Source organism: Neofelis nebulosa, chromosome 3 (assembly GCF_028018385.1).
Source record: "Neofelis nebulosa isolate mNeoNeb1 chromosome 3, mNeoNeb1.pri, whole genome shotgun sequence".
NCBI lineage: Eukaryota > Metazoa > Chordata > Mammalia > Carnivora > Felidae > Neofelis > Neofelis nebulosa.
In genome coordinates, this window is record NC_080784.1 from 207,059,184 (window position 1) to 207,083,959 (window position 24,776).

At 63.9% G+C, this 24,776-nt stretch overlaps 2 protein-coding genes across 3 annotated transcripts in view; one reads left to right on the forward strand and one right to left on the reverse strand.

Annotated features, from left to right (window-relative positions):
- Window positions 1-4,270: 4,270 nt before the first annotated feature.
- Window positions 4,271-17,369, forward strand: DGKQ (diacylglycerol kinase theta). Of its 2 annotated transcripts, XM_058723266.1 has the most exons (22): window positions 4,272-4,667; window positions 7,152-7,231; window positions 7,944-8,043; window positions 8,444-8,529; window positions 8,621-8,746; window positions 8,956-9,181; window positions 9,326-9,426; window positions 9,567-9,805; window positions 9,898-9,988; window positions 10,110-10,164; window positions 10,284-10,345; window positions 10,729-10,879; window positions 11,331-11,369; window positions 11,987-12,102; window positions 13,683-13,834; window positions 14,078-14,226; window positions 14,325-14,503; window positions 14,875-14,975; window positions 15,140-15,286; window positions 15,378-15,489; window positions 15,567-15,719; window positions 15,960-17,369. In XM_058723266.1, exons 1-22 carry the CDS (start codon window positions 4,394-4,396, stop codon window positions 16,059-16,061), a joined length of 2,841 nt encoding a protein of 946 aa, XP_058579249.1. In that variant the 5' UTR covers window positions 4,272-4,393; the 3' UTR covers window positions 16,062-17,369. The 2 variants fall into 2 exon arrangements, 1 of the variants encoding a protein (XP_058579249.1); XR_009259829.1 differs by lacking the exons at window positions 15,378-15,489; window positions 15,567-15,719; window positions 15,960-17,369 and having other exon boundaries at window positions 4,271-4,667; window positions 13,998-14,226; window positions 15,140-15,275.
- TMEM175 (transmembrane protein 175) overlaps window positions 16,759-24,776 on the reverse strand; it is a 28,286-nt gene continuing 20,268 nt past the window's right edge. Inside the window, exons 9-11 of the mRNA XM_058723267.1 lie at window positions 20,148-20,226; window positions 19,863-19,998; window positions 16,759-18,373 (exon numbers count right to left, since the gene is read on the reverse strand). Coding sequence (XP_058579250.1) covers window positions 17,719-18,373; window positions 19,863-19,998; window positions 20,148-20,226 — 870 coding nt within the window. The 3' untranslated portion in view covers window positions 16,759-17,718. The remainder of the gene's footprint in view (window positions 18,374-19,862; window positions 19,999-20,147; window positions 20,227-24,776) is intronic.

Here is a 24,776-nt window from a genome sequence, read left to right on the forward strand (position 1 = left end):
CTGCTGCGTTGGAGACACTAAGTTCTCCTTCTCTTTTGTCCTCGGAAAGTAATATCTCAAAATCGATATGAGACAATAGAAGCACCTGGGGGGCTCCGTCAGTCGAGCATCTGACTTCGGCTCAGGTCACGATCTCACAGTTGTGAGTTCGAGCCTCTCATCAGGCTTACCGCTGTCAGTACGGAGCCCGCTTCAGATCCTCTGCCCGACCCCTCTGCCCCTCCCCTGCTCGTGCTCTCTCTCTCAGAAATAAAAAATATGGGGCGCCTGGGTGGCGCAGTCGGTTAAGCGGCCGACTTCAGCCAGGTCACGATCTCGCGGTCCGTGAGTTCGAGCCCCGCATCGGGCTCTGGGCTGATGGCTCGGAGCCTGGAGCCTGCTTCCAATTCTGTGTCTCCCTCTCTCTCTGCCCCTCCCCCGTTCATGCTCTGTCTCTCTCTGTCCCAAAAATAAATAAAAAACGTTGAAAAAAAAATTAAAAAAAAAAAGAAATAAAAAATAAACATTAAAAAAAGGAAGAGACAATAAAAAATGTAGATGATAAATGTATCATAGTGGAGTGCCATGCAGTTATGAATAAAAATTGTATTTTCTGGATTTGGGGATGTTTGTGCTATTGTCAATTTGTTAAAAGAGTATTATTTTTTCTCTCATTCTGAATAAATACGTATCTACTTGTATCATAATTTGCATTCTTTCCTAAAGGGAGAGGCTGTCCCAGACCCGGACAGGCTCAGCACCATGCTCCCCAGGGGGGCGGTCAGGGGACCCTGCCTCGCCCACACTGCCTGGGCAGGGGCTGGCCTGCCGCCTTGGGAGAGGCAAACGCTTTCAGAGCCAGGAGCAACTCCGTGGCCTGAGGGCAGGCGGGTGCTTGAACAGAACACAAAGGCCCTCACCAGAAAGAAAAGGCTCGGCAGTGGGACGAGGCGAAAACTTAAGAAGGCCTACTCACCCATAGCCACCAGCGAAGGAGTGACAAGCCCATCCTGGCGTGGGGGAGGCGGAGCTGGCGCAGTCAAGCTTCGATATTCGCGGATGCTCTAGTCATGATTCACCTGCCCGCGGACGCTCATTGGTGACCGCACGACTAACCCTGCCGGCGCTTTCCCGGTCATCCGGGGACCGCACACAGCAGCGAGGAATCAGTGTCGGGACAGGCACGTCCGGCCGGAGGCGGCAGGAGGCCACGCCCCGTCTCCACGCTTGGGCTCACGCTGTAAACACGGGTCCTTTTTGCTGTCCGTCTAGCGCGACGTCTCCCGCAGTTTTGTGCTTTTTGTTGGCGACTCCAAGGCTTGACACGCCCGCCCCCCCCCCCCCCCCCCCCCACGGCCGACCAGTGTCATTCCCATGGGCGTGTGTACCCGTGGCACTCAAACCTGCGGATCGGAGCTCCTGCAGGGATTTCACACAAGAGCCGAGGTCTGGCACCAGTGCGCAAGCAGAGACAAGGCACCGTGACAGCTGCAGTAGGACAGCCGTTTCTGTGCGAGTGTGCACCAGCAACAAGGAGGCCCACGAGCGGACCTCAAAATAAAACAGGTATAGAAGGCAGTCACCAAATAACGTGCAGCTGGCCCATTTCTGTGCCTAGTTTGACAGGGTTCCTGTAACAGCCCCACAAGCTGGGTGGCTTCAACAACAGACGGTTGTTCTCCAGGGAGAGAATTCGTGTGTCAAAACTCTAACCCCCATGGGTTGGTATTTAGAGGCAGGGCCTCTGAGGGTGAATCACGTGGGATGGGGTTAAGTGCCCTTATAGACACCGGGCAGCGTGCTTGCACTCTCTCCCCTGCCACGTAGGGAGTCACAGTGGGAAGGCCACAGTCTGCATGTCAGGAAGAGAGCCTTCACCAGGACCTGACCGTGCGGCCCCCGGTCTTGGACCTCCAGCCTCCAGAACCATGAAAAGTCAAGTGTGCTGTTGGAGCCCCCGAGCCCGTGGGGTTGTGCTACGGCGCCTGAGCCAACCAAGCCAGCAGGGGGGGAAGGGGAGAGAGACAGCCTGTGGACCCGAAGCTATCCCCAGGAGCATGGATGTGGAGAGGGCCGCCCAGATCCTCGAGGGGCACCCTGTTCCAGGAAGAGACTGTTTCAGCGTCAGCCAGAAGCTGGCGACTATTTTGCAAGGTGTTCCAAGAGGTTGGGGGCAAGGTTGGTGGAAGCGTGTGTTTGCCACGTTCACAGACACGCTGTGTCAGAGAGCACAGTTGTGGCTCTGCAGACACGGACACACGCGATTTCCTTTTTCACGGTGTTGCCCCCGCCCTCCACTTTATCACGAACGGAAAGAGATATATCCTTCAGTCCTGTTTCCTGAGAAGTCAGTGGTAGTCTGGATCCCGTGGAGTGGTCTTCCATAGAAATCTCTGCCTTCTCACAGGCACGTGGGTCATAGTCCCCTCGGGGCCAAGAGGCAGGTCGGTTCTGGGGCCTGGCTCTCTGGCCTGGCCCTCAGCTATGACCTGCCACCTGGCTGAGGGCCGGTTTGGGGAGCTGGGTGGGCTGAAGCCAGAACGGGGGGGGTGGGGGGACGAGGAGACCAGGAGAGGACCAGGGCCTGTGAGCTCTTTGTTTCCTCTGCTTGGGTGCCTTCCTGCCGCCCCAGGCCTGCCCCTCCCGGGCACTCAGTCCCGGCTCCCTCTGACCACTTGGCACCAAACACAAACTGGCATTCCAGGCTATTTTTCAGTTTGTTGTCGGTCCCCCCCAGAACTCAGCTCCAGGAGGGCAGACATGCCAGCCCAGTGCTTGGGATGTGCAGCGGGTGCTCTGTGAAGTTTCTGGACAAATGAAGCCCCCTCCTGGGATTGAGGGCCGGCATCCTCTGCCTTCTCAGGACCCCGACTCTGGCACTGCCCTCCCTCTCCCTCTGCTGTCTGCACCTGGACCCCCTCAGCCAACCAGGGCAGTGGAACCCTCTCTGTCCCTCCCTCCACAAGCCCTGCACACATCCAGCCGTTTCCCTCGTAGCATTTGTGGTCACTACGCCCTCTCCTGGGACATTATTCTCCCCGGCTGTGTCCCCCACCCTGTTTTTCTGCTCCTCTGGGACCCTGGGGCTCTACTCTTCCCTACACCACTGGCCAGTCCCTCCCTGCAGCTCATTCTTACCCTGCCCGGGTGAGTGCCTGGCTGGAGAACCGCCCAGGAAGGCACGGTGCGGACCAGGTGGGCCCCCCAAGAAGTCCCTTGGCCCACAGCTGCCAGCTCGGCCGTGGGCATTGCAGTCTGCGGTCAGGCCCACAGAAGAAGGACCCCGGAGTGCTGGCAGGAAATGGGGTCAGGGCGACCTTCATGGACACGTCGCCTACACGTCCCCAGCGCCACCTGGACAAAACAAAGCTGTGTGTGCTGGGGTCGCCCCTTCGTAGCCAGCCTTCCGGGCAGGGCTGGCGGGTGGAACTCATTCCTTTCCCTGGGAGTGTGGTACGGGCGGGTCTTTCCTACCAGGAAGGAGTCCAGGAGGCCTCTGAGCCGTCACGAAAGCCCCCCACCCCCCCCACGGGAGCAAGAGGCCAGGGCCCAGAGGGAGGGATGCTGGGCCCTCAGGCTTCCCACTGGGGAGCTGATGGGAGGGGGCTCCATCTGCGAAGAGGCAGGGCAGCAACGTCAGCGTGGGGAGGGGGTCATGCAGGCAGTGGCTATTGCTGGCCCGGACCCTCATGAGGTCCCCATCTGAGCTGAGGGCAGGGGCCGGGGCCTGTGGGTACTCCGGGTGAGGAAGGGCCCACGCGTGCGAAGACACAGCAAACGGGGTCGTCCACGCACAGCTGGCGGAGACACCCAGGGGAGGAAGGCCTTGGTTCCCAACCCCACCCTCGGGCCCCTGAGCACTGCCGCGCGCTCGCCCGGCCGCCCCGGGCAACTGCGAACCACTGGCGGGATCCGGGTGTCGCGTGGGAGGTGTCCGCCTGCGCAGGCGCGGGTCCGGGCGCCGCAGGTGCAAAAGCCTCGCGTCGGCGTCGTGGGGAGGCTGCGTGCGTGGAACCCGGTCCCGGCTCGGGCGCAGGCCGGAGCCCAGCCCCAGCCCCTTGCCCTCCGGGCCTCCCCACGCGGTCCCCGCTCCACCCGGGCTCGGACCCTGCCCCGGAGGCCGTCCAGCTCCCCTCTCCCGTCCCCGCCCCACCCGGCCCCGCGGGCCCCGCCTCCCGGCTCCGCCTCTCCAAGCCCCGCCCCAGCAGGCCCACCGTCCCACCCAGCCCCAGCCCCGGTCCCCGCCCCCGCCGACTTGGCCCCGCCTCCTGGGCTCGCGCCTGCGCGGTGGCTGCGGGCGCAGTCGGAAGACCGGCTCGGACAGCGAGGTCGGCGGGGAGGTGGCGGCCCCTCTCGCCCGCAGCTCGGACCCGGCTCTCGCCCGCCGCCGGGGGTCGGGCCGCCCTGGGCAAGGATGGCGGCGGCGGCCGAGCCCCGGGCTCGCGCCTGGCTCGGCGGCAGCTCGCCGCGCCCGGGCAGCCCGTCCTCCAGCCCGGAGCTAGGCGGCAGAGGCCGCGCGCGGCCGGGGCCGGGACCCGGGTCGGGGTCGGGCCCGGAGCGGGCGGGCGCCAGGCCCCCAGGCCCCGCCGCGACTGGCCACAGCTTCCGGAAGGTGACGCTAACCAAGCCCACCTTCTGCCACCTCTGCTCCGACTTCATCTGGGGGTTGGCCGGCTTCCTGTGCGACGGTGAGCGCCCGCGACCCCATCACAGACCCCGGTCCCCCCCCCCCGCCCCCCCTCCCTCCCGCTCCCCCAACCTCCGGGCCCAGAATGGGCTCCTCACTTCTGACCTGTGTATTCCCAGCGATAGCCTTTTCTGGACAGAGCCGCCTACCCTACGGGGCAGGATCGTGCTGGCCCCAGAACCTCTCCATGGAGGTGATAAGGACTGGCAGTTCCAGGGGCTCGGGAGTGTCAGGTGGTGGCGGCCCCTTCCCCAGGGCTGTGGGTCTCGGGAAAATTGTGCTCCCTGGGCTTCCTCACTTGGGTTGGGATTCAATGGGAGAAGAGCACTGTGGGCTACGTGGGGCAGGTGCAGTGACTGGGGGATGAGGCCAGTTCACCCTGAGCGGGTGGGGCTGCTCTGGGCTCCTCACTGCCATCAGCTGGGGCAGCAAGGGCAGCAGTGTGGACAGGCAGGGCTGATCTGGGCCACTGGCTCCTGTGCCTCAGTGCTGGGCCTTTCTTGCCCTGCATACACACTGCTGCCCACAGGGGCCAAGTGCAGCATGCCCCAACAGGACTCCCACCTAGCTGCCAAGCTGGCTGGCTGGGCGAGGAGGCCCTCCCTCCTCTGACTCTCGGGCAGCAAGGGTGCAAGCTTCCAGGGTCTGTTCTCTTGGGGTCCTGCTCCCCGCAGCAGGGCAGGTGGGCCGGCCCTGAGGACCACAGCTGCCCAGGGGTGTGGAGAGTGGCAGGTGGAGAGCCTTTGCTCCACTCAGGAAGACAGGCTTCTGGGGCTTCTGGCTCTGGGGACAGGGGGACCACTTAAGGTTTACAGAGAAGGCTCGACCAGGTGGAGGCGGCTGGGCCTTCTGCCAAAGAAAATGGCATGTTTGTCCTGATCCCCCAGTGCTGCACCAGGTGGCCTGGCCAGCTGGCATGGGGGGAGTCACCGCTGGTTTCCCTCATATCAGAGACATTTAGCGCCCTACCTTCTCCCATGCCAGAGACTCGCTGAGGTGGGAGACCTGCATGTGCAGCTGAGTCAGCTCCAGGTCTGAGGCTAGACCCAGGGTCCCCCTCATGGCTGTGGCCTCTCATAAGTGGGGCCCTGGGAATAAGGGGTGAAGCAGCTCGGGGAAAGAAGCGGGGCTTGGGGACGATGTGAAGCCTTCACTGGGCAGCCGCGTGGACGTTCTCCCCGCCTCTGTGGAGAGCGGGCTGGTAATTTGGGTAAGCAGAGGGACCAGATGAGGGTGTGGGAGGAAGAGCCTCCTCCCCTGCCAGGGAGCACCCAGGATGTGGGATGTGGGGTGATCAGGTGCTATCTCTGCCGGCCAGAGGAGGGGGCTGGGTGCCACTTGCCCAGCCCAGGACAGAGCCGGTCTGCGCGCCCCGGAGGGGAAGCCAGTTGGAGTGCTCACCCCGCCTCTGCCGCCCCACTCCTCTCTGACCCCAGCCTGCTGTGGCTTTTCTGAAGCCAGGACTGAGGGCTGCCCTTGCTGGCCCGTGGGGGGCCTTGTCTGCGTCCTTCTGGGGATTGGGGGGGACGGGTTGTCTCATGGCCCCTGTGGTCACACTTTTCACTAAAGGTGGTGCTGGGGAGTCCCTCTGCCACCCGCTCACTTCCCAGGCCCCAACAACCTTGTCCATCCTGTCCTAGCCCAGGGGGCCCAGCCCCGCCCCACCCCCTCACCGCTGCATGCATGCCAGAGGCCCCTTTCTCTTGCACTGCCCCCTCACCCTGTCCATCTCCGGGCCTTGGTCTGGCTGGGCTCTCTGGGCCTCCTGTCTCAGTGGCCTCCGCGGCCTCCCCAGGATGGGTGGCCCTTGGGGGCACAGCACAGGTCTGAGCACTCACTGCCTTTGGAGCCTCTGGGCAGGGGCAAGGGCAGCTGTGGCTCGGCTGGTTGCCCGCCTGCCTTGGGCTCCTGGCCCGTCACAGGGCTAGCTCTGGTCTCAGCAGACACATGACGGGTGGGAGGGGGAGTTAGGGATATTTAGAGTTGGGGGTGGGGGAAGGATGTCCTTGGTGAAGCTGGTCTGGGGGGATGTGCAGAGACGCCCGCTCGCCTGCCTGCCCCTCAGGACCCACACATTGGAAGGAGAGCTGGCCTGGTGCAAGGGGCAGGGGCCACTCTCAGGATTCTAAGACACGCCATCATCCCGGCTCTGGGCTCTCTGGGGATGAGAGGTGGGGTGGGGCAGAGGGTCAGGGTGTCCATGGCGCTTCTGGGGGTGAGGCTGTTGTCATGCCCCCGAGACAGTGGAGATGGTGGGACCTGCTTGCGCCATCGTTCAGGGCTGGGCTAGAGCTGGGGCGTGGGCTGCGGTGACAGCCCGTACCGACCCCCCTTCGGCTCCGGCAGAGTGGGCCCGTTGCGGTCAGTGCACTGCCCTGGCCCTCGGTGGTTCTGCTTGCCAAGGCCTCCCTTTTGCATGCCAGGCCCTGGGGTCTCTCGATTCCCGGTGGGTCGGGAGCCGACTCACGCAGCTCTCATCCCACAGTCTGCAACTTTATGTCCCACGAGAAGTGCCTGAAGCATGTGAAGACGCCCTGTTCGAGCGTGGCGCCCAGCCTGGTCCGAGTGCGTACGAGTGTGGGCTAGCAGACTTGCGGGGAGCGGGGGTGGCGGCCTGGGGAGGCCGCGGGTGGCGGGTCCTGGGCCGGGAAGCAGTCTGGCTGGTTGGATGGGGTGGGACTGTTCCTTTGCGCTGGTTTGGGCCCCGAGGATGCTGACCGCATCCCTGTTGCGAGTCCCTCCCGGGGCACCAGCCGGGCCTCGCTTCCCGCCGGCTGTGACCCTCCGCCCTGCCCCCCACCTGAGGTCCCTGGCACCCGGCCCTGCTCCTCCTGCCTGTTGGTGGGCCTCTGTCCGCATGCACTTCATCCCAGTTGCCCCAAATATGTCATGGGGGCGGGGGAACAGGCCTGGAGGAAGCAGCCAGGGCCCAGGCTTCCTGCGCGGTACAGCTGAATCAGGCCTGGGCCCGACCAGCAGGGCTGCTCTCTGCAGACGGGGCTGCCTGACCTCGGGGCTGCTGGGAGCAGCCCACGCTTGGTCCTGCAAGGACCCTGGGGGGAGCGGAGAGGTGGGCATGCTGGGCAATTCCAACAGGACCCCTGGGGGGCACCGAGGGGCTGGGGGCGGATCTGGGGGGACTGCAGGGGTCAGGCAGGTGGTGTGGGTGGCCATGGGGGCTCTCTGGGACGCAGAGGTCTAGGCCTAGGGGCCTGGATTGGAGGTGAGGGTGCTGGCGGGCAGGCCCCAGGCTGAGGTGGAGCTCTGCTCCCTCTAGGTCCCTGTGGCCCACTGCTTCGGCCTGCGGGGGCTCTACAAGCGCAAGTTCTGCGCCGTGTGCCGTAAGGGCCTGGAGGCACCCGCCCTCCGCTGCGAAGGTACGGCGGAGCCTGCCTGGCTGCCCTCTCGTCTGAGCCCGTCACCAGGCTCCTGGTCTCCCCTGGGCCAGGTGGCTGGTGGAGGTGGTGGGCAGGAGGTGGGGCGGGGTCCTGGGCACTGATGGCGGTGGGGGGGAGGGGGCGGTGTTCGTGGATTCTAGAGCTGCCTGCACAGGAAGGCAGGTGCAGGGGGCCAGGCAGGGAGATATGAGGAGACGCTGGTTCCAGCCGTCCGTGCGGGGGGCGGGGCGGGTACGGCCCCGCCCAGCACATGAGGAAGCGCAAAGGAAGTGGATCCAGAGCATGTGGTCTGGATCCAGCCTTGTCAGAGATGCCCGCCAGAAGGGGGCAGGGCCCGTTGGGGAGCGGCGAGAGGCCCTTAACCCTGCCCACCCCCCAGTGTGTGAGCTGCACGTTCACCCCGACTGTGTGCCCTTCGCCTGCAGCGACTGCCGCCAGTGCCACCGGGACGGGCACCGGGACCACGTGAGTGTGCAGGGCCGGATCTCCCGAACCTGGGGGCAGGCGAGGGGCGCGAGCTGGGGGCCGGCCGAGCCACTGACGGTCCCCTCCGCAGGACACGCACCACCACCACTGGCGGGAGGGGAACCTGCCGTCGGGTGCGCGCTGCGAGGTGTGCAGGAAGACGTGTGGCTCCTCCGACGTGCTGGCGGGCGTGCGCTGCGAGTGGTGCGGTGTGCAGGTGGGGTGCGGCGGGGGTCCTGAGGGGTGCGGTGGGCGGGGCCTGTGGGGCCGGGGGATGTGGGGGTGTCTCCTTTCCATCCTCGGCCGTCTGCCTCGCACTCGGTTGGGGCGGGGGGACCCGTCTGGTCCGAGGGTGGCGCTGCCCGCCCGAGTGTCCAGCGTGGCCCCCGCAGAATGGCTGAGGGCCGTCCGCGCCCCGCCCCCCAGGCCCACTCCGTCTGCTCCACCGCGCTCGCCCCCGAGTGCACGTTTGGGCGCTTGCACACCATGGTGCTGCCCCCCGCGTGCGTGCGCCTGCTGTCCCGCAACTTCAGTAAGATGCACTGCTTCCGCATCTCTGAGAGCCCGGCCCCCGAGCCAGGTGAGGGGGACGATGGCGCGGACGGAAGCTCCCCCGCCAGCCTGGGCCGAGAGGTGCTGCCACCGGAGTCCAGTAAGTACCTCTTAGCTGCTGCCTGCCCCCGCCCCCCCCCCCCCCCACCTCATGCCATCATCTGTCCTGTGCCCAGCCCCGTCCTGCCCCATTGCCATCCCGTCCTGCACTCCGGGGACTCATAAGCACTTCTCTCTGGCGCAGGCAAGCAGACCCTGAAGGTCTTTGATGGGAACGATGCCCTGCAGCGAAACCACTTTCGAGTAATCACTGTCCCCCGCCTGGCCAGGAGCGAGGAGGTGCTGGTAAGAGCCGCCCCCCCCCCCCCCCCCCCCCGCCCCCAGCGGCCGCAGCAGGGCCCCTTCCCGGGAGTGCTTCAGGGCACACACCATGGCCCTGGCTCGTGTCCACATCTGGCCCCCCCCCCCCCACCCCCACCCCGCAGGAGGCAGCGCTGCGGGCTTACTACGTCACCGAGGACCCTCGGGACTTTGAGCTGCAGGCGCTCCCCCAGCCTGTGCACGCCGCTGACACCGGGACGCGGGGAAGACCCTGGAGCGGTGGGGTTGCAGAGGAAGAGGGCGGCCGGGGCCCGGGGGTCCGAGAGGCCGTGCCCGAGGCCTGCATCATCCGTGCTCTGCCCCGCACCCAGGAGGTCCTGAAGATCTACCCTGCCTGGCTCAAGTGAGACCCAGGCCCGAGGCCCAGGGTCCGCTAGCGGGAGCTGGGAGGGGTGGGGGCCGTGGGACCCAGGCTCCTGAGCTTGTTCCCTGCAGGGTGGGTGTGGCCTACGTGTCCATCCGCGTGACCGCACAGAGCACCGCCCGGACTGTGGTGCTGGAGGTCCTTCCGCTGCTCGGGCGCCAGGTGCGTGCGCGCCGGTGCTCCCGGCCAGCCTGCCGGGCCGGCTGCCCCGTGTGAGTGTCCTGGGGGAGTGGGCGGTCCAGGCCTGAGGCCCCCAAACTCTGCCCCCCCCTCCCCCCAACAGGCCGAGGGTCCTGAGAGCTTTCAGCTGGTGGAGGTGCTCATGGGTAGCAGGCAAGGTGAGTGAGCGGCCTGCCGTCGCTGTCTCCACCGACCGGCCGTTCGGGCTCCCCAAGGCCTGTTCGCAGAGGTGGGCCTGGTGCCTGGAACTCACAGGCCCCGCCTCTCACCCTTGCAGTCCAGCGGACGGTGCTGGCGGATGAAGAGCCCCTGCTCCACCGGCTTCGTGACATCCGGCAGGTCATTGGGGGTGAATGCTGGTCCCCAAGGAGCTGCCAGGCTTTGGCGGTGGCCTCTACCTTATAGTGAGGGTCTGCCCCCAGGACACCATGTCCCTCCTGGCTGGCAGTGCCACCCCCCTGGGCCTGGTGGGTCTGTCCGCATCCTAATGTCACCTGTTCTGGAAGGTGGGGCTTAGAGCCACAGACCCTGCCCCCCCCCCCCCCCCCCCCCAGTTGAGTGGCTTGTCCCAAGGGAGGAAGCCTGTGTGTTCTTCCTTTCCTTTTCTGTTTATCCTGAGGGATCTTTTCAAGGGCCCCTTTCCTGGATGAGGGGGGTGGAGGGGCTGGGTGCTGGTGCTGTCCTCTTGTGCTCCGGCTCAGCGTCCCGCCCCCTTCCTGCAGACGTCCCTACGGCAGATGAACCAGATGCGGTTCTACGTGGCTGAGAGCAGAGCTGTGGCCCCGCACGTCTGCCTGTTTGTTGGTGGCCTGCCTCCTGGCCTGTCTGCCCAGGAGTATGGCAGCCTACTGGACGAGGCTGTGGCCACCAAAGGTGTGACTGCCGGGCCTGACCTGGGGCTACTGGCTGCTGGCAACCAGGGGTTCAGAGAGCAGGCCGTGGGGGCTGCTATGCACCCCCCTCCCCTGCCACTTGCTGTCTGAGCGTTCGCAGAGCTGATTCCCATTCTGTGGGCCTCGGGTCTCACCTCGAGGGCCCAGACTGCTTACCTCTGCCAAGGGGTTTCTGAGACTCCTGAGCTCCAGCCTCTGCCTTTTCTGCCCTTGGCTCTGACTGGGGGAGGGACTCACTGGGAACCTGCCTGCAAGCGAAGTGGCGGCAGCATTGGCCTGAGGGGCAGGGTGGGACTGCCTGGGGTGGCCGTGCTGAGGTGGCAGTGCCCGGCGGGGGGGGGGGGGGGGGGGGCGGCGGATGCTCCCCGGAGTGGGGGCCGGATACACCCCGGGGGGCAGGGCGCTCCCCTGATGACAGCCTGTCTTTGCAGCTGGACTGGTGTCTGTGAGCCATGTCTACTCCTCCCAAGGTGAGCCGCGGCCAGACTTGGCCAAAGGTCATTCCCTAGAGTTAGATGGAAAGGCCTGTCCTCGTTTTTGTGTTTCACTTTGTTTAGAACCTGACCTTTTTCTTGGGGAACCACGGGCAAGGGAAACATGTGTTTGTTTGTTTTTTTCTCTGCCTCAGGGCTGTAACACTTTAGCTAAAACGTGACTGAGGTGCAGAGGATGTATTCTCCAAAACCTGTTCTGCCCTTCGGTTTGCACCTTCTTTTATGGAAACTTCAAATCTACCCAAAAGTGGGAGGATTCATTACCACGAGCCCCATGTCCCTTCTGTGTGTCCTCAGTAGTATCATTGTTCTCCATTCTTGCGGGTGCCCCCCCCCCCCCCCGCCCCAAACCACAGGTCTCAGCAAGCTCAGTGGGCCAGGGATCAGAGTGTCCCCAGCCACTCCATCCCACCTCCTGGTGGCCTTACCTGCACCCACCTACTCCGTCCTGTCTCTGAGCCTCGTCGTCTTTAAGGGCTCCACAGAAAGGTGGTCCTGGTCACGTGGATGCCATCAGATGGCACAGCCAGGGTCCCTTCCGGCTGCGGGATAAGGTGAGGCTCTGGCCTGAGCTTACAGTGCACCTGCTACAGGTGCAGTGGTACTGGACGTGACCTGCTTTGCAGAGGCGGAGCGACTGTACATGTTGGTCAGGGACACGGCTGTGCATGGCCGGCCGCTCACTGCCCTGGTGCTTCCAGATGTGTTGGTGAGTGGGTGCTCTGGGGGGACACCTGGGGAGGCGTGGCTCCCACCACCGGTTTGTCCATCGTGCAGGGTGGTGGCCAAAGTCACACCAAGGGAGGAGCCTGAGGTCCAAGGGTGAGAGGCCTGCGTGAGGACCACAGGACGCAGCACGTGCCCCGTGGTGGCTGCCTCCCAAAGGCTGTGTGTGTGCAGACACCCTGCCAGGCCCTTGCCTTCTGTGGGGTCACTGGGCCCTGGCCCCATACCCCCAGCTTGGGAGGCCTGGGGACCCCTGCCACCACCCTGGGCCACCTCCGGCCAGTGGGTGGGGCTCCCTGACTTTGGAGGCTGTGTCTAGAAGAGCGAGCTAGGGGTGAGTGCAGGGCCAGGGTGGGCATCACGCAGGGCAGGGCAGGGTGAGGGCCCGGAGCCCCAGGTCCCGCCCTACGCTCTGTGCCTTTGCGGTACCCTCTGGTCCACAGCCCTGCTGGTCCCCAGCATCCCACCAGAGGTTTGTGGCTGCTCTGTCCCTGAGCCCTAACTCCTGACCCCTGACCCGGTGAAGCAGAATTAGGGCAGAGTGACTTCAGTGTCTGTGACCGGGTGCGTGACTGGTCCTGGCTGCCCTCTTCTACCCTGAGCTGGGTCGGGACCCGGTGCTGTCCCACTGTCCTGACGAGGGTGCAGCGTGTGCAGGTCAGGGTCTCTGACAGCTGTCAGCCAGGCAGGAAGTGCCGACACACCTTCTGTCTCCCGGCAGCTGCCTGCTTTGGGGTGAGCGGGTGAGGGGTGACCGAGCAGCTCTGCCCTGTGGGTCACTCCAAGTGTGTCCTGGCCTTCAGCCATGGCCAATCCTGTGCCTGTTACCCAGGACCTCCCACGGTGGGGACCCCAGACCCACTGCAGGGGCCCCAGTGCCCTCACCATCCTCGCCACTGTCGGGACCCTAGCCCTCCATCCTCCCCGTCGTGGGGACCCTAGCCCCCCATATTCCCCATTGTGGGGGCCTCAGCCCCCCTATCCTCCCCATCGTGGGGACCTCAGCTCCCCACCACTGTCTCCGGACACTGTATTTTGAGGGTGGTGTTTTGGGAGGTGGGCTCCCCACACTGGGAGGCACGGGGCCACTCTGTGAACCCAGCTGCTGCTCTTGGCTGCCGTGTGGGTCGGTGGGGGCCCTGGGAGCCGCATTCCTCCTGGGGTGTGCGCCTCATGGCTCCAGGAGGGGCAGATAGAGTCCCACGTGGGGGTCCAGCCTGGGCTTCTGGGCTACGTGGATCAGGCAGCGGGCGTGGTCTGGGGACAAGTGTCACAGTTGGTGTGGCGCCGCCTTTGTGCTCAGAGCTGCAGGCTGGCGGGCCTCGTCTCTGTTCTGCTGGCCAGCGACTATGGGTGCCTCTGCCGCACGGGGTGCCCTGAGCAGTCAGCGGCAAGGTGGGGGTGGCCATGTGGCCCCCTGGACCCCTGTGCGCCTTCCTTGGGAGGGGGCTGGCCCCAGATTGGAGGACCGTCACTGCCCGGACAGTGCCATGGGGGCCACCAGGCACTGCCTTCGTGGGGTGGCCTTGGGAACCTGCCCTAACCCAGCGCCCCATCTGTCAGCACACGAACCTGCCCCCAGACTGCTGCCCCCTCCTCGTGTTTGTGAACCCCAAGAGTGGAGGCCTCAAGGGCCGCGACCTGCTCTGCAGTTTCCGGAAGCTGCTGAACCCTCACCAGGTCTTTGAGCTGACCAATGGGGGGCCTCTTCCTGGGTGAGTCTAGTGGTCCCCCGCTGCGCTGCTCAGTCTGGCAAGCTCCGGGAGGGGTGCCTGCACACACCCGTTGAGAGGCCAAAGGGAACAGGTTGGGGTTCCGTGTCAGAACCCTCAAGGCCATCGTGTGTGGGGGATGAACTGCAGCCCCCTTCTGCCCCAGGGTCACCACTTCCTGCTCCCACCAGCTGTGCACCTGCACAGGAATGGCTGCAAGAGCACTTCTTGTTTCCCTGTTGCCAGGTTCCACGTGTTCTCCCAGGTGCCCTGCTTCCGGGTGCTGGTATGCGGTGGGGACGGCACTGTGGGTTGGGTGCTCGCCGCCCTGGAGGAGACGCGGCGCCATCTGGCCTGCCCAGAGCCTTCTGTGGCCATCCTGCCGCTGGGCACAGGTGGGCTCAGCCGTCACATCCCATGCTTCAGTCAAGGCCCGGGGGTGGTGGGGGGTAGGTGGGTGTGGAGAGTCAGTCTTCTCTTGCCTGTGTCCCAGGGAATGACCTTGGCCGGGTCCTCCGCTGGGGAGCGGGCTACAGTGGGGAGGACCCGTTCTCCGTGTTGGTGTCGGTGGACGAAGCTGACGCCGTGCTTATGGACCGCTGGACCATCCTGCTGGATGCTCAGGAGGCTGGAGGTGCAGAGGACAGCATGGCAGATGTGGAGCCTCCCAAGGTATCCGTGTGCTCTGGTGAGAGCGTGGCATCCGCCGGGGCCCCTGCAGGCTGGGGGGCTCACGCCCGTCCCTGCCACCACCTGGGGTAGGTGCGAGTGCCATCCCGGCTACCGGGAAAGCCGAGGCCCTGTCAGAGCGGTGACTTGCTGGGGACATCCCAGGCCAGCCGTGATCCTCGTGGGCACCACGTGCCACGCCTACCTCCCCCTAGGTGCTGGGGGTCACCGGGCAGGGCAGTCACTGGACAGAGGCAGCCCTAGCAACGGGGACAGAGTTGGGTTGGAGACGAGGAGGCTGGACCCAGCTGGGGGAAGGTGGAGAGCGGCCAGTGGGGGCTGACCGGGGCCACGCGAGGCTGTCTTGTCCCCAGATTGTGCAGATGAGTAACTACTGCGGCATTGGCATCGACGCAGAGCTAAGCCTGGACTTCCACCACGCGCGGGAGGAGGAGCCTGGCAAGTTCACCAGCAGGTGCCGGAGGGGCCAGGAGGGGGGCTGGGACTGCTCTGGGCCACCCCGTGGCGACGGCACCCTTCCTGGGGTTGGCCGGCGGGAACTGGCGGGTGGGGGCGGGAACCTGGGGGCCGTTTTGGGCCGGGCGAGGGCGCGGCCTTGACAGGGGCGCACCCCCGCAGGCTCCACAACAAGGGCGTGTACGTGCGGGTCGGGCTGCAGAAGATCAGCCACTCACGCGGCTTGCACAGGGAGATTCGGCTCCAGGTGGAGCAGCGGGAGGTGGCGCTGCCCAGCATCGAGGGTCTCATCTTCATCAACATCCCCAGGTGCCAGTGGCTGGGGCTCTGGCCGCAGGTGGGGCTCCAGGCCCTCGTGCGGCCTCGCCCCTCTTACCCGTGCGCCCTTCCCTCGGTGCAGCTGGGGCTCGGGGGCCGATCTGTGGGGCTCGGAGAGCGACTCGAGGTTCGAGAAGCCGCGCATGGATGACGGGCTGCTGGAGGTGGTGGGGGTGACGGGCGTCATGCACATGGTGAGTGCGGGCAGGCCGGGTGGGCCCCGGTGTGGCCCCTCGGGCCGCTGAGCCCAGCCGGCCCTCTACTCTCCCAGGGCCAGGTCCAGGGCGGGCTGCGCTCGGGCATCCGCATCGCCCAGGGCTCCTACTTCCGCGTGACTCTCCTGAAGGCCACGCCCGTGCAGGTAGACGGCGAGCCCTGGATCCAGGCTCCCGGGCACATGATCATCTCAGCTGCGGGGCCGAAGGTAGGGACCGGGGTGGGCCGGGCGGGGCCTGAGCAGGCGGGGCGGCGGGTGTGGTGCTGGAAGGCTGTGGCCAGCCGAGTGTCCGCTGCAGCAGCCAGTTGTCCCGGAACACCACACCGGGAGGCCTGCACGCTGAGGCCCCCTGGGCTCAACAGACCGAAGCTGCCGGGAAGCGGGAAGCGGGCCGAGATAGCGCCTGCAGGATCACCCAGCCCTTTGTCCTGACTGGTCCCGAGACAGGTCCACATGCTCAGGAAGACCAAGCAGAAACCCAGGAAGGCTGGGACCCCCAAGGATGCCCGAGCAGATGGGGTGCCTGTCCCCGAAGGGGACCCCAAGTAGCAGAGAGCCCTGGAACGGTCTGTGTATCCAGCAGCAGCAGCAGCAGCCAGCCAGCCAGCCACGGATGGACTTGCCCATAGCTCTGACCGTGGGGTGTCTCCCCCTCATCCCTGTGACTCGTGGAAGCTGCTGGGTGGGTGGCAGGTGTTTCCTCCCCTGGCCTCTGGTCCAGTGACAGGGCGGGTGCGGGGCTTTGGCTGGCCAATGCTCTCGCCTCTTGGGGTCCAGGCCACCATCACCATCCTGGGCAGCACAGGCACTTCTCCCTCTGCGTTCACTGCCGCCGGCCCCCCCCCCCCCCCCCCCGCCCCGAGCCTGTTGAGGTGGGCAGCACTGAATCTCAAGCCATCTCCCTGGATGCTCCTATAGGACAGCCAACTCTGTGGGCCCTGGGTGCACCTGGTACAGACCTGGGATGCCCTGGCCATCGAGGGCTGGGCAGGCGCACCTGCTAGGTCTTGGGGAAGGTGCCTTGTCTCCTGGCCCCATCACTGCATGACTGCTTGGGCTGCACCTCCAGAGAGGGCCCTGAGACCAGATGGGCTTGGCCAACAGCCTGAAGATGGTGTGGTGCCCAGGAAGCAGCAGAGCAGGGGAGCTGGGCCCTCACAGGGGTGGGGCAGAACGTGCCTGCAAGGGACCGGAAACACATCCAGGCAGGCCGGGGCCGGGAGACCCAGAGGAAGTTTACAAAGCATGAAGTGGGAAGAGCCGGCTTTAATCACCTGTTTGTCAACAATCAGTCCCAGTATCTGTTCAGCTGACTGGGCTCGAGGGTCCCCTTGCTGCTGCTCGTGGCGGCAGAGACGTGGCAGGAGGGGCGTGGGGCAGGCCTGCTGGGCAGACCACTGCGGCGTTCTTCCACCAAGCAGAGTTCAGACGGCCCGTGGAGTCCAGCCTCTGGCCCCGGGAGGAGTGTCTCCCGAGTCCTCCAGGAAGGCCCAAGAACCCCCTGTCCCTCTTGTCCTGGCTCGGCCCTGCCAGCCACATCCCCCAAGCTTCTGCCAAAACTGCACAAATGCACTGTAGTGGCCGTTTGTAGCAGAACATTCGTGTCATGTGCCTCTAGCACACAGCCGTGTGTTGTGTCCCCGTTGGTGTAATTATTTTGCTTTGCGGGCCTTGGTGTTGGTTTTGGTCTGTGGCTGTATGTGGTGGTCAGGGTGAGTCTGTCCTTCTGTATTTAAGTGCGTCTGTGTGCCCAAACGGGGCAGTGTGGGCCTGGCACCAAGGGCCTGTGTGTACCTGTCACTACCTGAATGTAATCATAATTTATACCCAGGATAAATACAGTCTGGGCGTTGCTGACCTGCTCCTGTGTTCTCTGTGCCTAGTGACCAGGGTGGGCTGCCTGGCAGCTGCCAGGGAGCTCTGCCTGCAGGAGGGTGGCCAAGGTGGGGACCCACACCCCCTCCAGGGCTGAGGCTGTGGTCCCCCAGCTGCCCCTGGAGCCACCCGACTACCGGCGTCCGTGTGGGTCGGCCTGACGGAGAACGCGGGCCTGGGACCGAAATGGGCACAGGCGCGCACGATACAGAGCGAACTTGCTGCCAGACTCTGCAAAGTGGAAAACCTCCCGAGGGCGCCAGAAGAGAATAATGAAAATAAAGCCCCGGTGGGCCAGACGCAGGCTGGGGTAGGGAGGACGCGGAACTCACTAGGGAGACGGGAGGAGTGGGGACTGCACGTCGTCCCGGCCCCCTGGCGCTGGCAGGGGGAGGCCCCGCAGGGCCCGCAGCAGGGCCAGGGCCAGGCGCACGAGGAGACGCAGCAGCAGGAAGCTGAAAGGCACGGCGATCTGTGTGAGGTGGAAGATGGCTGTGCTGAACCTGCTGAGGAAGCAGGTGGAGGCGAAGGCCAGCAGGCTGGCACAGGGGTACAGCGCGAGCTTGGCGAACATGAACGCGTGCTCCCGGCCCCCGAACCGTGCCGAGGGCTGCAGCGTCTCCTCCTCGTGCAGCAAGGCCGTGGTCCAGATGGCAAACTGGAAGATGCTGGCGAAGAAGACGATGGCGCAGCTGACGCGCACGCTCTCGAGCTCGTCGTGGGGCTGCTGGGCGAAGGCCGAGGTCTGCCGGTAGGCCAGCGGGAGGCCGCCCACAAAGGCCAGCGACAGTGTGTTGAGCAGCCCCATGGACTGCGTGGCTTTGCGGATGTGCAGGAAGAGCGAGTGGTGGGCGAACCAGAGCAGGCCCACCGTGGCGAAGGAGCCAAAATACGCCAGGAAATGTGGCCCGTACGCGCTCAGTGCCGCCACCAGGCTGCCGTGGAACTTCTCCCTCACGTCCTTGGAGTCCGGGATGTTGTCCTCGCTGAGGATGGTCAACACACAGCATTTGTAACAGCCTCGGCGCAGGGCGTCAGGTCCGGGCCACAGCCCCCACCCCATCCCGAGCCCCGTCGGGCGGGCTACACCTAGCTCCCAGGCACACTTGAATTTCACATAAAGGGCACAGACAGCTTTTGTTGTATCCCACATGCACACTTAGCATGCTAAGCAATTACGCGTTCATCTGAAGTTCAAATTTAACTCCAGCCTGCACTTTGCTGACAGCCCCGGGCTGGTGAGCAGCCCTGGTCCCAAGCCTACAGCCCCCCTGGCCTCCACAGGTGGGTGCTCGTGAGGTCTGTCCATTCTCCTGTGGCTGTCCAATCAACTCGGGCAGCAGTCCCGCAGATCCGGGGGGGGGGGGGCAGTTAGCCTCTATGGCTCTCAGATCTGGGCTGCACTTTATTGTAAGGAATAACTGCAAGGCATCTCTCAGGATTCTCCCTTCCACGGATGTCCCCAGTTGCACAGCCCAGAGAACCTGCCGCCCTCACAGTGGGAAGCTACAAGTGTGTTTGGGGGTTTGGAGGGAGCTGCAAGGATCTGCAGGTAGGGGCAAGAGACAGAGCCAGGGGTACTGCCCCAGGTCCTTGGGACGGTGGCTTTGAGTGGAGGAAGGAACACAGCCCCCTGGGCCCCCAGCCTCAGCCGGCCCGTGCCGCCACTCAGCAAGGGAACTGGGGCTAGCATGGCCCTGGCCAGAGGGCAGGAGCAAAGCCACAGCATTCCGGAACCTGAGGTCTAGGCCTCGGAGATTGATTACCAGTGAACACTTGCTCCCAATTTCTAAAAAATTCACAAGTTACAGTAGGAAAAAGCTATCAAGAGAGGATGAGGAAAGTGAAGAGTTTACCAGATACAAAATGTAAAATCACAGTGTTGTAACACGTCCAACAAAATAAGGATGTATTGAAATAAGGCCAAAGAAACAAAAGGGTCTAAAAAAGAATGAAAAATTTCCGGGGGGGAGGGGGGAGCAGACAAAACCCAAAAATGCAGGAACGAAAATTCGAACTTTGACAGAATGAAGAGGCAGATCAGGTGGAGCACAGTGAAGGGAAAAATGAGAACAGAGGGTGCGGGAGGAGGAGCCCCGGGGGTGGGGACAAGGGACAGGGGTGGGGGGGAGGACTGGCATGGGGGATGGGGGATGGCAGGGGAAGGGGCGGTTGGCCTGGGGGTGAAGCCTAAAGGGGGAGGAGAGAATGGAGGTGGGGGAAGCCCGCCTGCCCCCAATCTGCCCAGCTTGGGGAAGGGAGAAGTGACCCTGCGTGTGGCCCTGGTGCCCCCTGCCTCCACCTGTGCTCTCCCATGGAGACCCTGAATTCTGGAGGGGGCTCCGGCCAGGGTAGGACTCGTTCCACAGGGAGGGTGGCAGCGGGAGGCCGCAGCCCCCGCCTGCGTAGGGCTGGATGAAGAGAGACCCTCTGACAGGCATGCCACGGACCTCTTCCTCAGGCCTGGGTCCTTACCAGATGTCCAGGATGAGGAGTGTGGCCACGATGGCATAGACCCCGTCGCTGAAGGCCTCCACCCGCTCCTTGCTGAGAGGCTCGTGCAGGTCAAATGCGAAGAACTCCACCCTGTGAGCTGGGGGCTCTTGGGGGCCTGTGGGTGTGCCAGGAGGGAGGAGCTGGCCAGGGGAGGGGACTCTGCAGGGGCGCCTGGCCGTCACGGGCGCCTGGGCCCTTCCCGTGCTCCACAGGCCTTGGGGAGCAGTGCCGAGGCCCCACACACCAGCCTGCCCGCACACCTACCCACACGCCTGCCCGCACACCAGCTGCAGGCCTTGCTGACGTAGGGGAGGAAGATGACCGTCGCCATCAGCAGGTACGACTGTATGAGACACAGACATGTCAGGAGGTGACGCTGCACCACAAATCCCACCCAGAAGCCACCCGCTCCAAAGGGATGGCAGCACCCGCAACCTAAGACACAGGTGAATTATACCTCACCAGGCTGAAAGCCGCGCGTGCATCCAAGAGCACTTCTCACACAACGGGAGAGCACACGGCAGCCCGCGTGGCAGAGGAGGACCTGGCGCCCAGCGCAGGTGGAAACTCCTCGCCTCCACGGCACAGAGACGAGCACCCAAGGAAAAGGGCTGGAGCAGACATTTCTCCAAAGAAGACGCCGTGGCCGACCCATGAACGGAAAGGTGCTCGGCGTCACCGAGCCTCAGGGAAATGCAGAGCGGAACCAGGAGACCCCACGCCATACCCCGGGGGAAGACGGCCCTCAGAAAAGCGGGTCCACGGGCCTTGGCGAGGGTGTGGGGAAACTGGGAGCCCGCGCTCTGTCGGTGGGGACGTAAACTGGTGCCGCCGCTGCAGAAACAATGTGGCGGGTCCCCCGAAAATCAAACAGGGAGCCCCTGTGATCCGGTAAGCCCACGCCCACCTCCCCCTGCGACCCAGTAAGCCCACACCCGCCTCCCCCTGCCATCCAGCAAGCCCACGCCCGCCTCCCCCTGCCATCCAGCAAGCCCACGCCCGCCTCCCCCTGCCATCCAGCAAGCCCACGCCCGCCTCCCCCTGCCATCCAGCAAGCCCACGCCCGCCTCCCCCTGCCATCCAGCAAGCCCACGCCCGCCTCCCCCTGCCATCCAGTAAGCCCACGCCCGCCTCCCCCTGCCATCCAGTAAGCCCACGTCTGGTCCGGGTGTGCACCCAGAAGAACTGAGAGCAGGGTCTCCAAGAGGTGCGTGCACCCCACGTTCACAGCAGCACTGTTCACATCAGCTAAGACGAGCAAGAACCCAGAGTCCGTCGACAGACGCGCGGGTGAGAAAACGTGGTCCACCTGACGAGAGGAAGTCCTGACACTTGGGGCGATGTGAACCAACCTTGAAAACATTATGTTGAACGAAAGAAGCCAGACATAAAAGCCTCGTGTTTTATGATTCCATTTACATGAATTACCCAGCACAGGCAGATCCATAGAGAGAGACAGAAAGTCGACTGGTGGCTTCCAGGCAGCAGGGGAGGGGGTGAGAGAAACATTCCAGAAGGAGGTGGAGGTGGCGGCTGCACGCGATGTGCACTCCATCATTGCTGCTGGATGGTGTTTACAGGACACAGTGGCGTGGGCTTCACTGCACACACACCCAGTAATTTGAACAAGAAAGGCTGTAGGGCCAGGCGGCGTGTTCCGGGCTCTGGCAGCGCGAGCCCTCAAGGCTGGGGCAGACTGGCAGGTCCCACGAGGGCTCTGCTCACCCTGCGGCTGTGGTACCCACACAGCCGACACCCCTGCAGTGAGGCGCCTCCTCCTGCCACCGCTGCCCCATTCCAGGCCTGCGCTCAAGGGGGGGCTCCCGCCCCTTCTGTCCTGCAAGCCAAGTACTTCAGGGTCACCTGACGTGGGGAGTACAATCAGGGAGACAGTGGCACACTGCAGACAGATGACGAAGGCCAGCATCACAGATCTGTTTATAGCCCCGACCACATCACTCAGCAGACACACTGAGGGACGGGCCTCCCGGGTGTGAAGCAGGTGGGAGGAGGCCAATCGATGGGCAGGCCCTGCAGGATCAGCGGGAGGGAGCCACAGGGGAGGAGGAATCCCAATCTGGGTGGGGGGGGGGGAGGGGACAGAGAAATGACACAAGTGGCTTCTACTAGATGCTGGCAGGAGAGGCCCAATGCGGAGGCCCCAGAACGTCACCGCTGCAGGAAGGTAGCCACACCGGGATGGCCCGGGCCAGGGTGGTCAGAAGGGCTGGATCTAGAAGGTGAACCCAGCACAGCATCTGGCTGAGGGAGGGGGTGGCAAGGATGTCTAGGAGGATGGAGACCACGGGCTTCCTGGGGGGCAGGAAGCTTGCATGTGTTGTGTCACAGGTGGTGGCGGGCAACGGGGCTCCAGGTGAGGAGGTGAGAGGGCAAAGGATCAGAGCCACACGGCAGGGGGAGAGGGAAGAAGGCAACAAGAGGAAGGCTGATGGGCAGGCGGGTGGGGGCGGACTGACAGCAGACTGTTCCATCACAGAACGCCACGGCCTGAGCCTACCCTCGGAGGCCACTGGACCCGCTGGTCACTTGGGCCCCCCCAGCCCTCCATTTCCTGTTTGGTGGCTGAGGTGCCCCTCCCCCACTATCATCATGGCGTCAGGGCAAGGTCACTGTCTAGGCTCCTCATGGACCCAATGGACACTGCCCACTCAGCCCAGGCTCCTGGTCCAGGCCCTGGCAGTGGGCATGGCCTGCCCCGGTCCTCAGCTCTGCTCCTCCCGACTGCCCATACCACACCCCAGCTGTCCCTCCGCGCTCCATGCAATGACCTCCACCATCCTCGGCCCCTGGCTTTGTCCACCCAATACCCGCTGTCGGCTGCCATGAATGCGCAGCCGGGAGGGGCTGCCCCCCAGGATGTGTACGCGGCCTCGGGCCAGCTGCCCCTTACTCCTGTCCGGCGCGTCCCCCTTGCTGGCCCTGCCCTGCCCACCAGGAGCCACCCCACTGCAGGCCACAGCCAAGAACGCCCTGCCTGACTCCACGCACCCCTCCCACCAGCACCCCCTTCAATTTAAACACGCTCAAGACTAAGGAGACCAAGCGGAAGCCTGAGGCCTGCCCTCACCCCCCGCACCTGCCTGCCTGCCTGCCTGCACACTGGCGTACCCCTCCCCCACCCTGCCTGCCTGGACCTCACCTCAGGGCGCCTGGGACGCTTAGCCCCCAGCCCCCAGCACACAGACAATGCTCTGCAGTGGCCCTTGCCCGCCTATTTGTTTCAAACTTGGAATTCTCTTGAAATGTGCACTAGACATCTAGAACATCAACCATTTCTTCATATTTACGACGCTCTGGTTCTGAAACCTCGCCATTCTTCACGAGCGCTCGGGTAAAGGCGGGAACCGTGCACAAGCTTCCACCATCAACTCTGAAACAGCTGCTTGTCAGTATTTCCCTCAATTTCTGGAAGACGAAGCATTGCTAGAACAATATTCCTATTAAGTTGGCTGATGGCTACGGGCATCGGGGGCTCAGCTGGTTGAGTGGCCGACTCTTGACCTTGCAGTTCGTGGGACGGAGCCCGCGTCGGGCTCTGCACTGACAGCACGGAGCCTGCTTGGGACTCTCTCTCTCTCTCAAAATAAACATTAAAGAAAAAATTAGCCGAGGGGCACCTGGGTGGCTCAGTCGGTTGAGCATCTGACTTCTGCTCAGGTCATGATCTCACGATGCGCGGGTTTGAGCCCCACGTCGGGCTCTGTGCTGACAGCTCAACGCCTGGAGCCTGCTTCGGATTCTGTGTCTCCCTCTCTCTGGCCCTCCCCTGCTCACACTCCGTCTCTCTCTCTCTCTCAAAATAAATAAACATTAACAAAAATTAGCTGGGGTGCCTGGGTGGCTCAGTCGGTTAGGCATCCGGCTTCGGCTCAGGTCATGATCTCACGGTCCATGAGTTCAAGCCCCGCGTCGGGCTCTGTGCTGACAGCTCAGAGCCTGGAGCCTGTTTCAGATTCTGTGTCTCCCTCTCTCTCTGCCCCTCCCCTGTTCATGCTCTGTCTCTCTCTGTCTCAAAAATAAATAAACGTTAAAAAAAAAAAAATTAAAAAAAAAAAAATTAGCTGACAGGTAAAAGGCACTCGCCAACCTTGATTTCTGTGACTTGGCCGAGACAGCTCCAAGTTCTCGCATCCCCTGAAGTGCAGGGTGCGGAGTGGAGAGCACCGAAGACTGAACCAGAGATGTCCGTGTGAAGCATCCTGACCTCTGACCACACCTGGGTTTTCCTGAGACTCGGTAGCCAGTCCCCACCTGGGACCCTGGCTCTCCTCAGCCGGGCTGCACAATGGGGCTCCTACTGCCAACAGCTTCGCCTCTGTTTTTTTTCCACTTTTCAGTTTCCTTTAGTTCAGGAATTTTCTTTCTTTGCTTTTTCTTTGGGTGGCTCATACCCTCCACGCATGTCTTTAGGACAGGCACAGCTCTGTCCACTCTCCCACGTGCTCACTCGAGTTCATCAATGTTTTTCCTAAGGTGCTTCTTGCCTGCTGTCATGGCAACACTGCTAGGAAACACCCCCCCCCCCCCCCGCCCCCGCCCCGGCCGGGGCAGTGTTGGCTGCCCTGGCAGCTTTGTGCAGACTCTGTACTCACCAAGAGAACAAGCACAGCCCAGACTCCGGGCACCTGTGTCTCTCTCCTCTGGTCTTAAAGCTCTGCCCACTTGGGGAAAACGTGGGTGAGGCATGGCCCACCAGCTGCCCCCATCTGACCAGGCCTGGCTCTGACTGTGGTGCGCGTTCACCTGCAGAGCAAGTCCCCGCAGCAGGGGGGAGCGGGGGGAGGGCCTTTCCCTCCAGCTACGTTCCCTGACACCCTGGGCACCAGGCCACGTGCTGCCCGGTGCCCCTGGAGACTTTTGCACAGCTCTGTA

Bases quoted from the DNA above. Each gene is read 5' to 3' on its own strand.
- DGKQ (XM_058723266.1), top strand. From the start codon at position 4,394: ATGGCGGCGGCGGCCGAGCCCCGGGCTCGCGCCTGGCTCGGCGGCAGC. The intron at 8,044-8,443 runs GTACGGCGGAGC...CCCACCCCCCAG, and splicing joins ACCCGCCCTCCGCTGCGAAG to TGTGTGAGCTGCACGTTCAC. The intron at 10,165-10,283 runs GTGAGTGAGCGG...TCACCCTTGCAG, and splicing joins GCTCATGGGTAGCAGGCAAG to TCCAGCGGACGGTGCTGGCG.